At 34.7% G+C, this 17,970-nt stretch overlaps 1 protein-coding gene across 1 annotated transcript in view; it reads left to right on the top strand.

Moving 5' to 3' along the window:
* Positions 1-17,970, top strand: part of il16 (interleukin 16) — a 38,832-nt gene that overhangs the window by 10,893 nt on the left and 9,969 nt on the right. The window contains exons 5-16 of the mRNA XM_058782093.1: positions 2,974-3,084; positions 5,132-5,234; positions 5,551-5,699; positions 8,792-8,902; positions 8,990-9,104; positions 9,267-9,340; positions 10,188-10,407; positions 12,527-12,644; positions 13,955-14,087; positions 14,280-14,379; positions 15,607-16,115; positions 17,730-17,826. Coding sequence (XP_058638076.1) covers positions 2,974-3,084; positions 5,132-5,234; positions 5,551-5,699; positions 8,792-8,902; positions 8,990-9,104; positions 9,267-9,340; positions 10,188-10,407; positions 12,527-12,644; positions 13,955-14,087; positions 14,280-14,379; positions 15,607-16,115; positions 17,730-17,826 — 1,840 coding nt within the window. The remainder of the gene's footprint in view (positions 1-2,973; positions 3,085-5,131; positions 5,235-5,550; positions 5,700-8,791; positions 8,903-8,989; positions 9,105-9,266; positions 9,341-10,187; positions 10,408-12,526; positions 12,645-13,954; positions 14,088-14,279; positions 14,380-15,606; positions 16,116-17,729; positions 17,827-17,970) is intronic.

Genomic DNA, 17,970 nt, shown 5'->3' with positions numbered 1-17,970 from the left:
AAAATTAGGAGGTTATTTCTTTGAAACAGACCATCTATTGTTCTTGTTTAATTTGAAAAATCCAACAAAATGAGGGTGCTGTTTAGTTGAGAATGGTTTCAATTAGACAGAAATACTTAAACTAATCAGTGAAGTTCAAAAATATCAGGAAACTGTCTGCTTTGGAAAAATGTAAGAACTCAGACCGTCTGAAACATTTTTAATCATTGCATGATTATTTTCAGTAACATTAACCATTTTGCTTTGTAGTTCTGAGATATAGGTTATATTTATTATGCAAACAAGATAATCATTACAAAAAGAAGATAAAATGAATGTCAACAATTTTCATGAGGTTTACATTAATTGAAGAAAATGTGAATGCAAAATATGTTTTCAAATACATTTAAAATATATATAAAATAGCCAAAAAAATATTTGTTAAAATATGTTTAATATTTTCTAACAATACATATTTTGGCCATTTTTAAAAAATGTTTTTAAGAAATATAAATATATTTTTTAAAAGCATAGATTTTGCCCTCTATACAGTATTTCAGTTAAAAAAATACATATCTCACATTTGAAGAAAAACTTAGTTGTCTATAACTTGTGTGAACATATAACATAGCTTACAATATATACTGTATATACTGTGTATATATACATATACAGAGGGTAAAATAAGTAATTTTTCTCAGTAAATATATTTCTAAAGGTGTTGTTGACATGAAATTTTCACCAGATGTCATGTGTAATAAAATGGAATGACACAGGGGAAAAGTTTTGAACACATGAAGAAAGGGAGGTGCAAAAAGGCATGGAAAGCCAGGACACCAGCTGAAATCTATCCGTAATTAGAAAACAATCCTGCCTCTTGTCAGTGGAAATTAATATTAGTTGGTTCAGTCCCAACTGATGGCCTATAAAAAGGTGTCTCATGACCAACATGTCACACAAGAAACATTTTATGATGGGTAAAAGCAAAGAGCTTATATTGACGCAAAACATACTGATGGCATTGGTTACAGAAGGATTTCTATACTCCTGAATGTTCCAGTGAGCACTCTTGGGGCCATAATCTGGAAGTGGAAAGAACATAATTTCACCATAAACCGGCCACGACCAGGTGCTCCTTGCAAGATTTCTGACAGAGGAGTAAAAATAATTATCAGAAGAGTTGTCCAAGAGCCAAGGATCACTTGTGGAGATCTTCAGAAAGACTTAGAGCTTAAGGCAACCAGCTTCAGCAGATTTTTGAGTTTGCTCAACTTATTTTTGTGGGAGATTCTCAAATTATTGTTGTATAAACTTGTTGAAAACGAAAAAATCTGCTGAAGCTGGTTGCCTTAAAATTTTAAGTTGGCTCAACTTGTTTTTTTTTTTACAGTGTATAATTGTTTCAAAGAAAACAATAAGTAATGCACTCAACCGCCGTGCCCTGTATGCATGCTCACCATGCAAGGCTCTATTGCTAAAGAAAAAGCATGTTGAAGCTCGTTTAAAGTTTTCTGCACAACATTTAGACAAGCCTATGAAATACAAGCAGAATATAGTCTGGTCAGATGAGACAAAAAATTGTACTCTTTGGATTCCATAATACACACCATGCTTGGAGGTCAAATGGCACTGCACATCACCCCAAAACATCATGGTGTAGCACTGGCAAAATTCACATAGTTGAAGGAAGGATGAATGGAAAAATGTACAGAGACATTCTTGATAACAATCTTGCTGCAATCTACCAGGATGATGAAGATTAAATGAGGGTGGACATTTCAGCGAGACTATGATCCCAAACACAGCCAAGCAAACTCTCAATTGGTTTCAGAGAAAGTAAAGCTGCTAGAATGGCCAGCCAATCACCTGACTTGATTCCAATAGAAAATTTATGGAAATAACTAAAGATCAGAGTTCATAGAAGAGACCCACAGAACCTTCAAGATTTGAAGACTGTTTGTGTGGAAGAATGGGCCAAAATCACACCTGAGCAATGCATACGACTAGTTTCTCCATACAGGAGACGTCTTGAAGCTGTCATTGCCAACAAAGGCTTTTGTACGAACTATTAAATCAATTTCAGTAAGCGTGTTCAACACTTTTTCCCTGGGTCATTCCATTTTATTACACAGAACTTAATTTCTGGACATATGAAAATTTCATGTCAACAGCACTTTTAGAAATATATTTAATGGGAAAAATGGTGACGTGTTCAATACTTATTTTACCCACTGTGTATATATATATATCATTATAAATCTAGTGAGTAGTTTTGATCTAGTAGGTTTTTTTTTATTCCATTTATATTTGCATTTAGCCTAAATGTAGGCTACTTTAAGATTGGAAATGTATTTTCTTGCCCTTGAAATACATTTTGAAGTCTATATGAAGGTTGAAACTAAATTAATTAATTTTTTTTAAATATAAAAATATATTTAATCGAGCTTCACTGTTTACAACATATATTTAAAATATATGGTTACTAGGTGGGTATTTCCTGGCATAAGTCAAAAGAGCCCACCATTAATTCACTAGATATGGTTTGGATCCTTTTTCAGTGTAAAAAAATTAAAATACAGTTCTCTTCCAAAAGCAACATGATTTGAGGTATAATCTGTTGCATAAATGGCGTGAGACAAGTTACAACCAAAGTTTAATACTCATGGGTTAAGGGCTTCTTCAAATGACTGACCCAAAGTATAAGTATTGGTAATAGTGAAGCTTACCTTAGCAAACCGCACATAACCAGCTAAGCATACTTGGTTTGACCTCTCTTTGAGCAGAAATGTCAAAATCAAATGTGATTAAACAGGCCTTAAACAACACAGAATCCATTCAAGACACTGAGCAGATCCCAGATGCAGGGATTAAAAATTAATTCAGGATGGAAAAAGAGACACAGAATAGTACAGAATGGTACAGGGTTTTTTTTGGTACGACCCATTCAGATTTTGAGGAGAATCATAGTATGTTTATCTGTTGTTTGTACTGCAGGGTTTCTCTCCATGTGAAAGCAGAGCTCTGTTCGCTAATGTCAGTGAATCAGACCAGCTTGGCTACACTTATGGAGAAAAGGAGGCAATGGGAAACAACAATAACTTGAAGGTGGGGAGCATACCCTGTTTTTCCCTTCAGCTGGAAAATCCTCAGATTCAAAGTGATCTTTGTGATCTTTAGCTTAATTAGAGTCATATGTTGTGTTTTGAAAGAGGGGTGGGTGGTATGACTGAAATGGATATGCTATGGATGCCAGTTTGTGCCTTATTTATATCTTATTTTTTTATTTAAAAAAAGTCATATTTTGAGATATCTACAATTAATTATTATTATTATTATTATTTATTTATTATTATTTTCTTTTTATGGTTTTGAAGTCTCTTTTGCTCACCAAAGCTGCAATTATTTGAACGAAGGTACAGTAAAAACAGTAATATTATGTAATATTATTACAATTAAACAAAATCTCTTTTCTATTTGGATACAATTTAAAATATTATTTATTCCTGTGATCAAAGTTGAATTTTCAGCATCATTACTCCAGTCTTCAGTGTCACATGATCCTTCAGAAATCATTCTAATATGCTGATTTGCTGCTCAAGAAACATTTCGTATATATGTATGTATGTATGTACAGTTGAGGTCAAAAGTTTACATACACCTTGCAGAATCTGCAAAATGTTAATTATTTTACCAAAATAAGAGGGATCATACAAAATGACCTGAATAAGATATTTCACATAAAAGACGTTTACATATAGTCCACAAGAGAAAATAATAGTTGAATTTATAAAAATGACCCCGTTCAAAAGTGTGTTTTTTGTTTAGTGATAGCTGTGTTTTTTGTTTAGTGATAGTTGTTCAAGAGTCCCTTGTTTGTCCTGAACAGTTAAAATTCCTGCTGTTCTTCAGAAAAATCTTTTTCACACTGAGGACAACTCATATGCAACTATTACAGAAGGTTCAAATGCTCACTGATGCTCCAGAAAGAAAAACCATGCAAGAGCCGGGGGGTGAAAACTTTTGAACAGAATGAAGAAGTGTACATTTTTCTTATTTTGCCAAAATTATTATTATTATTTTTTTTTCAATTTAGTACTGCCTTTCAGAAGCTACAGAAGATACTTTCATGTTTCCCAGAAGACAAAATAAGTTCAATGTACCCTGATCTTCAAATTCAAAAGGTTTTCACCCCCTGGCTCTTGATGCATGGTTTTTCCTTCAGGAGCATCAGTGAGCGTTTGAACCTTCTGTAATAGTTGCATATGAGTCCCTCAGTTGTCCTCAGTGTGAAAAGATGGATCTCAAAATCATACAGTCATTGTTGGAAAGGGTTCAAATACACAAAAATGCTGGAAAACCAAAGAATTTGTGGGAGCTGGAGGAAAAACACAGCTGTGGATCATTCAGATAACAACATAGTATTATGAATCAAGTGTATATAAACTTTTGAATGGGGTCATTTCTTTTAAATGCAACTATTTTCTCTTGTGGACAAAATTAACATTTTGCAGATTTTGCAAGGTGTATCTAAACTTTTGACTTCGACTGTATTTATACTGTATCTCAGAATTCTTCAAAAGAGCAGCATTTGTTTGAAATACAAAACTTTTGTAACATTATAAATGTCTTTACTTTTGATCACTTTATCAATTTCTTTAAAAACAAATCTTACTGAATCTTTTCCATGTTAGTTAAGTCGCATTGTGAGATATAATGTTATGATTACAATAAATAAAGTTACAAGAGAATAACGTCCCAACTGTGAGATATAAAATGGCAATAACAAGATATGAAGTCACATTTATAAGAAATAAAGTTGCAAATGTGAGACATAAAGACAATTATGAGAAATAAATTACACATTGACTTACATATAGTTACATTTGCTGACAATCTGACTGAAAAGGATTTATTAAATAACCAAGTGATCATTTTTAGGATAATCCAAGAAGTGTTTGGGACACATCTCATTGTGCATTTTCTTGCTCCACAACTTAATGCAACATTGTCCGCTGATATACACACTGAAATCAAGAATACAGTTTTGGTCGACACATATCTACCATATTTGTCGTAGCACCCAGCCCTATTTCTGAATGATTTCTAGAATACTATTTCTTCTAGCATACTAATACCATGTGCATGTTTGCAGATGCCAATTATTAAGGTGTCAGACGATGACAGCAAGAACTGCGACAACGAGGATCAGAGCTGCCAAGAGACGTCCTGCAAGAGATCTCGCTCCAACTCCACCAGTGAGACAAACCTGCATGAACACAAGAGTCATAGCACTATCCCAATCCATCTCTCAGTATTTGTTTATAGTATAACTCAACTGTGCTAATCCCAGTTCAAGCACTGACTACACACATGCAACACTGCATGACCTTTTTCATTACATAACTTCATGAACTCTTGAGAATATCCCACAGGAGATGTGAACATGTTTTTGTGCTCCTGAACATAAACATATGATGTTGTACTCTTGCTACACTGATGCTCACATGCTGTTCACATTGTCCAATATCAAGAGCATGTCTTATGTAACTCCACATATCCACATGGTTTTAGGCGTTCACCCATACTGGATTGGAGACTTGGATACCATCATTATGAAGACGCCAGAGCTGTTCCCGTGTCCCGCCCACGCCACCGCAGGCTTTTACGGCAACAGGAAGTCTCTCTCTCAGCAGCTGGAATTCCCTCACAGCGTTCCACAGGTGAGGGAGGGAGAACCGGTCACAGAATCTGGACTGTTTTGGTTGCATTAAAGGGAAAGTTCACCCAAAAATAAAAAGTTGGTCATCATTTACTCAAGTTGTTCCAAACCTGTATGAGTTTCTTTCTTCTGTTGAACACAAAAGAAGACATTTTGAAGAATGTTGGTAACCAAACAGTTGATGGTAGCCATTGACTGCCATTGTATTTTTTTCCATATGTAAGTCAATGGCTTCCGTTAACTGTTTTTAAGAACGTGTTTTTTGTTGCCAGAAATGTATTGTCATTCAGAAACTGTCATGGTCTATCTCAAGTCTATCTAGTATTTATTAATATTCTAAAGTTGTTTTTATTTTTATATTTTTAGTTTTCATTTTAATTTTGAATTTAGTAATTTTGTTGTATGTTTTTGTCATTTTTATTAGCCTTTTTTAGTTTTAGTTCTAGTAATTTTAGTACTTTTAGTACTCAAACGTATTTTAAGGCAAAATATTTAATATTTAATTATTTGAGAAATGAACAGTTCCAATTTTTGTTTACATATTTACATTTTATTTTATTTCAGCTTTATATCAATTAAATAAAAAATTAGTTTTAGTTAACAGTAACAATACTTGTATGGTCAAAATGATATCACAGCATAAGTAATTTTATCATAATAGCGATATACACCACACAATATATAAATATATATACACACACAACAGTTCTTTCTGGTCCTCGAATCTGATTGGCTGATGAGAGTGCGATATTAGAGTCCAGCAGAACTCCAACAGCTGTTTCACCCTTTGAATCACTCCGCTTTCTGAAGTTGTCATATTTCTCACAGCGAGTGTCATGGCGGACGCCCAAATCCACTATAATTTAAAAAATAATACTGTTTTGTGTCACAGAATGTAGTTTTAAGAGTTTTTTTAGGTGAGAATGTACTTGTTTAGACTTAAGATATGCGGTTTGTTAATAAAGATAACGTCTATTTGAAAATTTGCTTCGACATTTCGGAGATGTGAGCTCCAGGGCGTCAGCGGCTGTTCAGCACTTATAAACCCTCCAAGAGCAGACTCACATCGGCCGGATCTTCTGGAATTTGCCGCTGGCTTTGATGTCTCTATAGTGGTTAAACATGAGATATAATTTGTTTTGGGTAAATCTAACGGGCAGTCTTTGGTCTCATTAATCTATTATTTGTTCCAGAGCAAATTGTTTTGGCTGAGGGCAAAATCTCATCACATTATGTAACTTCAATGCTGTATATCAGAGTTCTGTCTTTGTATTTGACTGAATTGCCCAGCAACTTTTATGATTGCTTTTGTTGTTGTTTATTTAGTATTGGGAAACAGTGTGTTCTGCCATTAGATAGCGACAAAAGACTGTTTTTACAAGTCAGAAGGAAAGATTTTATATTGAAAATGACTGAAACAGAAGTTATTTTTACTTTTAACAACAGCTTGTAAGACAGCCAACAAATGCAGTGAGCAGCGCTGTCAATCACCTTAACAGAAGATAGGATAGTATGACAAAGATATCGCTTTCCTCAGCAGACATTCATACTAATGTTTATTGTGAATATGAGGTTGAGCTGAAGAATGAATGAATGCTGAGCACTGAGCGTCTTTTTCGCGCTGAGCTCTGAGCGTTCTGGCATTTTTTTCTCAGCGCCGAGAGTTGAAGAATGTTCAACTTCAGGTAAAATGCAGCACTCATCACTGTCACTTTTCAGTCAGCTAACCAATCACAGTGGATGAGGGACGGGACTAATACCGACCAACCGCCACGCCCTGCTTGTATTATGGCTGAACAACAATGGAGAAGTTAAATATTGCTTAATATTGTTAAAAAGACGCACAGCGCTCAGCACGCTCCTGGTGTTTTAAAAAACGCAACACTCCCATTTAGAACGATTGAAAAAATATGCAAGCCTCGGGAAAAATACAGCAATACAATAAGCTTTTAATGAAGCAACTCAACGTTCCTTCGTTACTAGTTCTAAAGTGACGTTTTGGAATTAGTAACGGAGGCTTGGGCTCAGCGGTTAAACTGTCAACTTTAGATTTGAATCCATGGCAGAAGGAAGTAATTCTGCACAAAAGAGGGCTTTTAAAGACACTCCGTTGTTGTTCCTAATTTATTTTTACACACTCGTGCCGTCGAACTGTTGTATAAATGCAATATCACACCCGTAGACGTGAAATATGGCTGTATATCGGCATGCTGTGATTACCTACGTCACTCGGCCTGTAGCCGAATCACAGCTGTGCTGATATACAGCCAATATGTATTGCTGTAAATGTAAGTACATAAACGTATAAATAGGAAATGAAAAATAATTGCATTTTATTATTAAAATATAAAGTGATTAGTTTTGAATTATAAAATGAAATGCACAAATATTAAATTTTTATTATAAAAATTATTTAAATTGTGTCACAGATATACCAGATGTAGCAAAATCTCAACCTTTTTAATGGCAAGTGATGCAAATCAATTAACTGTACAAACAAGCTTAAAAAATTGAGATGCTCACTATTTGCCTGGTGCAGTTACTCATCTTGCAGGCTGATTGTGAGTGTAACGTTGTGGAGGATCCAATCTGGTGACTTTACTGCGAAAAGAATGACAATGAGTTTAATTATAGCAAAGTGCCTGATTATACTTATGGATGGTTAGTGAATAAGTCATGGGTGTTTACACTGAAATAAATCAATGGTGCAGCTGTTTAGTTCTAAGTTCAGAACGTGTTTTGTCTGAACAGTTCTGGATGAGAGAACGGCAGTGACAGGCTGTTGCACTTTATCTGATAAGGCCATCATTATACTGGTAATCAAATAAATGGCTGTTGCAGTAAGTGCTCAAAGCATCTCTCCTTCTCTAGAAGTGCTCTCTACAAAGTGCTTTCCCTCTCCACATAAGCAGAGTGGCTGTTTTTAATGAATGTCATGGGAATGGCACATGCAACTCAAATACAGTATGGCCACTTCTGCTCTGGGTAGCAGAATTTCATGAAATGAAAACATCTCATATTGCCCTTTTTGACCCTGAACGTAGGCCGTTGACCTGCTTACCACATTATTTGTGCTCTTTTTGGTCTCTGCAGGCTGTGGTTAGACCGTCTCGCTCTCTAAGTTCAGCACACTTGGTCCCGTCCTGCAGCAGCGTACAGGCCTTCATCATCTCCAACATTGTCCTCATGAAGGGCCATGGAAAGGTATCCAAATGTGTATATGCAACAAATAATACAATGCATTGAATTCTCAACATAAAAAAAAAAAAAAATGCTGTCCTGGTATTCCAGGGCCTGGGATTCAGTATAGTAGGAGGAAGAGACAGCATGTACGGCCCAATGGGGATTTATGTGAAGACCATCTTTCCTGGAGGCGCAGCGGCTGCTGATGGAAGACTACAGGAAGGTAGGCTCATTAGTTAAATATCACACTGTAATTGGTAATGCATGAGTATATCTATCCAGATCTGTCCAGACACTTACTTCAAAATGAAGCTTTCCCATCAACACTCACAGCTGCATTACCCAGAAATGGATAGAAAACTATATTAGTGTTTCTGGTTTACAGGAGACGAGATACTGGAATTGAATGGTGAATCTCTGCACGGCCTGACCCATGAAGATGCCTTACACAAGTTTAAAGTGAGTAACCTCATCCGGTTGGCTTCATGTTTCAAAGTTGACCTGTAATTAATGAACTGGCACACATAATGAAGAAACACATAATGCATATTGGTAACAGTAACTAAATTAAAATGCCACAGTAATTTGGTTAACTGGAAGTGAAAAATATATTTCACCCTTATATTTATTTTTAAAAATTAAAATACAATATGTATATATATTTTCATCTAACACGTATATTTTATTTCAGCATTATATCAATTAATAATTTAAAAATATTTTTTTTTATTTATTTTTTTTTACTTTTCAATAACACAGTATGTTCAAAATTATATATCACGGCTTAAGTAATTTTTATCACAGTAGTTTATATACCACACAATATGCTTATTTTTGCTGTAAATATAAATACAAAAATAATTACATTTAATGATAAAATTGTTATAAAATTATAGAATTTTTAAAAATAAAATTAAGTATTGAATTATAAAATTAAAATGTAAATTGCATCACAGATATAGTTAATGTTACAAACAAGCTCAAGAATATTGTGCTGATCACGATTTGCCCAGCAAAAGTCCTCATTTTTCAAATGCATATAATTATTTTAATCAGTATCTTTCTCTCTCTCTCTCTCTCTCTCTCTATATATAATATATTAAATGTATTAAATACAGATTTATTTAACAGAACATTTACTCAATGTTGCAAATGACAGAAAAACTAAGTTAAAAAAAATAATAATAATAAAATAAATAAAAAAAAATGACCCAATATCAGTTGATTAATCCACCTAGACAATATGTCTATCTATCATTAATCTGTCATGTTTTACCAGTAATAAACTGTGATTGTCTTTCTGAAGCAAGTGAAGAAGGGTTTGTTAACGCTGGTGGTGAGGACCAGTCTGCGGATGGGTGCCGTGCTGGGCAGCCATGGCCAGGTCTCTCAGTTATGCCGATCCAGATCTCTGAGCTCCAGCACTGGTATCAGTCGAGTCAGTGCTGATCTGGGAGACTATAACTGCCACAATAACCCCGCAAAAGCCCAGGACAGAGTCATGATGGAGATCACGCTGCAGAAGGGTGAGTATCCAAATCTCATTGATCAAAGTTTCGTCACATACACACTTCAAAGGCAGTGAAAGATTTCGATTTGTCTACCAGGCAATTAATAAGATTTAAATTTAATGCAATTGAATTTTTTCTCATGCAAAGCTATTCATAATGCAAAAGATGTGTGGACTAATTTTATGATTTTGTAATGATGATTTATCATGCTTTTTGAAGCCTATAATTGCACAGTAAAAATTACTAGAATTGCTTCAGAATTGCTTGCTTTGTGTTTCACAGTAGAAAGAAAATCATACATGTTTGAATGACACGAGGGAGAGCAAATAACCGGCATGGATGGACTATCCCTGCATTTCTAATTCTGACTGGTTTAAAAAACTGCATTGAAATAGTTGGTTAACTGTGTTAATACAGAAGGCTCAGAAACATACACACAACACACCCTATCAAAACTGAACACTGTCTTGGGTGTGATAAACACTGTGATGAGCTCCAGCCAGCTGTTGCTGAAGTTTCAGGTCACACAAACATGTTCATTCTGAGCCTTGCACATAAACGTCTTCAGAGCAAAATTGTGACTTATTTGTGTAGCTGCACAACAGCATAAATTCAAACTCAAATCTTTGAGATACTAAAAATACTTGCCTGACAGTGAGGACGTTGACTCATCTTTACTTTAATTTTGTCTTAAAGCCATAGTTCACCCAATAATGAAAGTTCTGTCATCATGTTGTTTGATTTTCTCTCCTACAATAGAAAAAAGGGAGATATATGGTATGCTTTGAAAAAAAAAAGTAAATTGCACTGTCAAACTTCAAAAGGACAAAAAACATCATAAAAGCAGTATAAAAATAGTCCCTTGTGTGTTAAATTTTGAAGCTGTGCAATAGCTTTGTGCCTTTGTTTCAAGAACAGACATGTAGTAAATATACAGCTTTCAAATGCCATCTCTAAACTTCAAGATTGTAAACATGTAGAACATTGGGGTGGAACAATGTTTTAGGACGTAAAATATAAATAAAGTCTAGACCCCATGGGGAATGGTCTTTATTTAAAGGAATTAAATAAATCAAGGATTTAAATGGATTTAGGGGAATAAAGAAAAAGAAACAAGAACATTAAAAGGACAATAATCAGATTTTTTTGCAAAGTAGGCTAATCTATTTGAACTGTTTGCTAATATTTTTCTTTTAGCTTATATTCACCCATTCATTCTTATTTGTATGCCTAATGTGTTGAAAATGCAAAACAGAAAAATGCTTCTTCCCTCGTCGCATTCCTTTATGAATTAAATGGATCACGGAAATGACAGCCTATATTTTCAATTCAAAATAGCTAAATTGAGTAGTTTGCGTCACTGGATATTACTGTTAGTCATTTGACATTTTTTATTATAAAACAATTGTCAGATATTACATGTTTAGCTTCTTACCTTGCACTCTTTCACTGATGCGCCGCTGCGCTCGGTTTCTGTGAAAAGTAAAGCCTCGTCTTCTTTTATTTGATTGGCCATCTCAGTCATTTTGACATTGACGAATGGCAGGTGAGCCTAAAAATGTGACTTAGAAATTATTTTGTCAAATGTGACCCTGGACGACAAAACCAGTCTTAAGTGTCAATTTTTCAAAATTGAGATTTATACATCATCTGAAAGCTGAATAAATAAGCTTTCCATTGATGTATGGTTTGTTAGGATCGGACAATATTTGTCTGAAATACAACTATTTGAAAATCTGGAATCTGAGGGTGCAAAAAAAAATCAAAATATTGAGAAAATCGCCTTTAAAGTTGTCCAAATGAAGTTATTAGCAATGCATATTACTAATCAAAAATTTAGTTTTGATACATTTACGGTAAGAAATTTACAAAATATCTTCATGGAACATGATCTTTATTTAATATCCTAATGATTTTTGTATTTTTGGCTATTGCTACAAATATACCCCAGCGACTTAAGACTGGTTTTGTGGTCCAGGGTCACAAATATCAAATATTGAAGGGGACAGTTTGGCCATTTCTAATTACATTACAGCCCTGCTAAAATTGTATGTTATAGTAACAGATTAAGATGCAATCATGAACATGTGAGCATGTGAGTATTTCTAAATGTGTGTTTTCTGTATTGGCTCAGAGTTTGGTGTAGGTTTAGGTATTGGCCTGTGCTGTGTACCTTCTGCTGGCGGCTGTCCAGGAATCTACATTCACACGCTGTCACCAGGATCAGTGGCCCACATGGATGGACGATTAAGGTCTGACACATCTTTAAACGTATTGCCAATAAGAGACATAGATATGAGACACCAGTGTTGGCTTTTGTACATTTTGTACATTTTGATAATTAGTTAGCCAGTTTAAATTTAAATGGTCATAGTCAGTGTATGATTCGTGGAAATAATAATAAAACTAATAAATACAAATTTTTAACCACCTACCTGTAGTTAACAAAGACATTAGGCCTATACTTTTTTTGCACCCTTTCAAACAAACTTCTCCATAAAGTTTGAATAATTTTAATAATCTAAATTTACTTTATAAATGAATAAAACAAAATTATAAATTAAACAAAGATTATTGGAGTATGTTTTACAAGAAAATAGCATTTCAGTTTTTATTCAGTCTTTGTGAATAAAAAATTGTTTCTGCACCCTTTTTTTCAGTGTACTGCTAAATGAAGGAAAATCCATGCATTTAGTTTATACCCGTAGAGCAAGACGAAATAAATAACGTTTTCTTTAACCAATTTAATAGATTTAAGTTCTTGTTAGATAAGCATGTGAGCATGCCCAGCCCAATCTCATGGCAATTCGTACATATTTTACGAGGTGGCTAATTCGTACGATCTCACTCGTACAAATTCATACGTTTTTGCTAAATCGTACATATTTTACGAGTTGCACAATTCGTATGCATTTGTACGAATGACCAACACCTAACCCCGCCCCTAAACCGACCCGTCACTGGGGTTTAGACAAATCGTACAAAATTGTACGAGTGAGGTCGTACGAATTAGCCACCTTGTAAAATACGTACAAATTGGTCGTGCCTACAACAATTATGCCAATGCAAAGCTTGCTGGGAACTACAGATCCACTGCCCAGTTAGTTACTGTATATCAACAAAAAACGATTCAAGTAGACTCAACACAAAATGATTGTTAACTTAAATTTGACAATATAAATGGATTGGACATTAAATTGTGGCAACTTGTTCAAGAAATATGTTATTAGCTAATTTTAACAAAGTAATATGGTCTGGTTTTATTTAAAGCAAAAACATTTTATATTGATGTTGTGATGCTACTTCAAGGTAGACACTTTAAAATTAAGACGTATTAAGCTGAAAATGTAGCTTTTCCCAAAGTTGAAGTTGGGTACTGTTCATTTTTGGTAACCTTAATATAAAAACTGCACATCATGTTATAAATGGCAACATTCTTATATGTTCCTAAGTGTGGTTTCTAGAAGGTTTTTACAACTAACCAAACTGCAGCGCTGTGAATTGTTGTAATAATGTGTGCGGTTGCTGGGATGTTATTAAGTCGTATCTGAATGTTTGTCAGATGTGGCGATGAGATCATGGAGATCAATGACACAGTGGTTTGCAACATGACGCTGAATGATGTGTACACGGTTCTGAGTCAGTGCAGCCCGGGCCCGGTTCAGATCATCATCAGTCGACACCCCGACCCAAAAGTAGGTCTGCTTTCCTTTCAGACGTACAAGAGATCATCACAGAGGCCAGATTTACTAAGCCACACATTAACACAAACTGTGCTAAAACAATTTGCACTTCATTATGGCTACAGTCAAACCTACACTTTTGTCTTCATAGCTAGATCTAAGTTGTCAGAGAGTGCTAAAATATAAACTTGCATGTGTTTGAAGGTTTCTGAGCAGCAGCTGAACGAGGCCATCGCTCAGGCGGTGGAGCACAGCAGACTGAGGAGAGACAGGAGTCAGTGGAGTATGGACGGATGTAACAGCAGTGAGTTATTGATCTTTTGTTTGCTCTGAAATCAACTTGTGACGGTCATTTCCAAGGCCTGTTTCACGCATCCTGCATCTGCAGATTTTAAGTAATGTTGCAGCGTAATTTCAACTGTAACTGCAGCTCTATAGAGCAAGTAAAGTGATTTCAAGGTTACCACACTGCGTACTACTTTTATTAATGGCCTTAAAATTGCAACAGGAAGTGGATCAACATTATCACGAAATCTAATTAATGTTATGAGGACCACAATTGCATACAAATGGTAATGCATCGTAGAGGTGGTTGTGTTTGGATTCGGTAAGATTTACTGAGAGAAAAAATGCTGTGTGTGCTGCTTATGTACATGTGTAAAACAGGCCCAGTTGAACACTGTTTTAGTTGTAAAGTTATGCTTTACTTACTAGTGGGAACCCAAGGCCCATGACTTAAAAAAAATATTATGAATAATAAAATTACCCACCTGAGACATGGTTCAAATCATGTCCAACATGATTTACAGTGTTTCTCCAGTCATGGAAAACTTGGAAATGGATGAAAATCTTTTAATTTTCAGATTTCCAGACCAATTTTTTTTTATTGTTACTGTTATTATGAATTATATACATTTTATTATATAATACAAATATTGCATATTTTATATCATATATATATATATATATATATATATATATATATATATATAAATACAGAAGTAGTGGTAGTATATTTTTATTTAATGCCATGTCAGCATCTTAGGCTATTTTCATGGCAAAAAACTATTACAAAAAAAAACAAAAAAAAAATTGTTACTATTAATAATTAATACTAATATTTATCATTTCATATAATTTAAGACTGTATACAATTTTATACTATTGTTAGATATTGTATTTTGTAAGTGTTTGTGTAGAGTACAAACAATTTTGCAAACCAGAGAAAATTATTAATTTGCTTGTATAATAATAATCATTTAACTCATTATTTAAAAAGATTGGTATCAAATGGAAACCTGAATAAATTATAATTTTTTTTTTTTCCATTCATTTATTAATCATAAACTCGTGTCATGGAAATTTATAGGTCAAAAAGTGTGGGAACCCTGGACTTGCATCAAAGGCTCAGATGAGCCATGTCTGCTTAGTGTCTTGTTTACTGTTTGTACAAAATGATCTTGTCCATGATTATTTCTCCTGTGAAGAAGATCAGTAGTTGGTTTAGACATGTATCTGTATCTGATCTCAGGTCTGAGGAGATCCGATGCCTGTTCTCACAGCAGACAGAAGTGCATCCGCTGTCTGGACCGGAGCACGAGTCAGCTGACCTGTAGACGAGCACAGAAACCCATGATGCGATCGTGCAGTGAGGGCGCCTACAGCCAGCGCTGTATACCGGCCAGCACCACCACTCAATCCTTCCTCGAACCCCAGCACGTCACCAGAGTACAGAGCATGGACGTCTCTTTCACAACCAACAGTGAAACTTCACTTAATAACACACTGTCTCCAGCCTCGTTCACAGACGACGACTATAACATTCCCTATAAATGTCCAATGAATTTCACTGGACAACAAACATTAGATGTGCATGCAGGTGTGGTGAAGAGCTCTACGCAAGGAGCAACAAACCAGGCACGGAGGTACTGCAGACGACAGGAAGTCAGCAGTCAGGAAGCACTGACTGATTCGAGCGGCTCTAGTCGAGGTTCACCAGTGAAAGAGGAAGATCTGTTGCCTTCTCAAAGCAATTGCCAGGTAGGGCTAATCACATTTGTGAAATGCACTCTTTTTATAAAACAAAGAATATTCGGGGGTTGTTTTGGCTCAATTAAAATGATTATTTCTTTGTTTTCTTTTCCTTGTGTAGGTTTGCCCAGCAATACATATCATGTCAGTGAGGTTATGCACAATAAATTAATTATATACAGGTTTAAATCTACTTTAAATTACTGCTTTTTTGCTCTCTGTCAAACAGACTGATTGAAAATGGGTGGTTTTCACTGTAAGACTGATGCATTGCCCATAAATGGTAGCTGAGTAAGTCAAGACATGATTGGCTTAACTGTCTGCAACCCTTGCCTTATTGGTGAATTTTTCACGGGTTTTGGATGAGAAAATCTTGCACCATCAAAGCGCAAGTGAGCAGCTGTCATAGTTCTCAAACAGAAAAAGGGCATTCATTTTTTTCCCTTATATTTTTTGAATGGATTTTTGAATGCATCTGACTGGACAGCAAATAGAAAATTATATATAAACATAACACAGTGTGTGCAAATTGTTTTTTATTTTATGCAATTTCCGATAAAATGAGGAAACCGTTCAACAGGATGTCATCATGATCTGTGAAAAACAGAAATGTGTCAAATTTAACAACGTGAAAACCGTTTAAATATATTGCCATTATCAATTTTAAAATTTTAGAAATATATTTTAAAAATCATCAAAGTAACTCCATTACTTGAATATTTGGTCAGTTATTGGGATTAGATGGAGTGACTCACATACAGTATTTCTATTCTGGCGATATCTTGCTTTAATGATTGGCTTAATGATCATTAATTGAGAGATTTTTAAGTTTTTAAAGGTGCACTCAGTCATCAGTCTCACACAATGCATTATTTGATTAATTTAGTTTAATTTATTTTACAAACATAAGTGCACCATAACAGGGGTCAACCAAATAAAACTAAGCAATATTCAGTTGGTCAGACTACAGTGAATATATGCACACCATCTTTCGTCACACCACAGGATCATTGAAATGAATTAGTGAAATCAGAAAGTTGATTAAAGTGACAAATACGTGAAAAATGGGGACAAATCTAAAACATGCACTTTTATACATTTTTACAAATGCATTTCCTTTATGCTAATTTCTATTTCCTTTACAAATAAATACATTTGAAAATAAATAGGCATTTATTTTACAGTGACTATAATTATTTAAAAACTTTTATTGCCTTACACAATCTTTTATTGTCTCTCCACATTCATCTAGTTTTTCTGCAGTCTATACAGGGCTTTGAGAAAGATCTCAAGGCTTCTGTTTAAAAATGTACGTAGAAATTCATGCTACATCTTTCTGGACGTGTTCATGTCAGTGTTTGATGACAATTTATTTTTGAAAATGAATCTGTGTGCACTTTATACATATATTTGCACAATAGTGCATCTTTTTGTTATACGTGTGATTCAGGTATTGAAATGCTTGAGTGTTTGGCATGAGGCATGGCTCTAGTGTGTGCATATGCCTGTGTTTCTGTGTGCAACAGTGATGCATGACGAAATGATGCCGAATACATTTCTACACCTTTTCGATTTTTTTTGTAAGACTCAAACTCAGCCAACCATTTCCTGTTTTTGTGACAGGAAGTGGTTGATTGCGCAGAAGTCGGAACTAAAGCATCTGCCTGTATCTCTGAGCATAAAAGTGACTCAACACACAGAGGGGACAGACAGCACAGAGGTACGTTATCCTGAAATACACCTACTACTGGTTAATATTATTACATGACATGAAACATATGTCATGTAGGTTGCATAACTTAGATTTAGATATTTACTTTATACTATCCTGAGCAAGATCAAAACATGTATGCTGAGACTTTTC

The sequence above is a fragment of the Onychostoma macrolepis genome, chromosome 07, assembly GCF_012432095.1.
Source record: "Onychostoma macrolepis isolate SWU-2019 chromosome 07, ASM1243209v1, whole genome shotgun sequence".
NCBI classification, from domain to species: Eukaryota; Metazoa; Chordata; class Actinopteri; order Cypriniformes; family Cyprinidae; genus Onychostoma; species Onychostoma macrolepis.
This window is presented reverse-complemented; position numbering and strand designations above follow the sequence as displayed.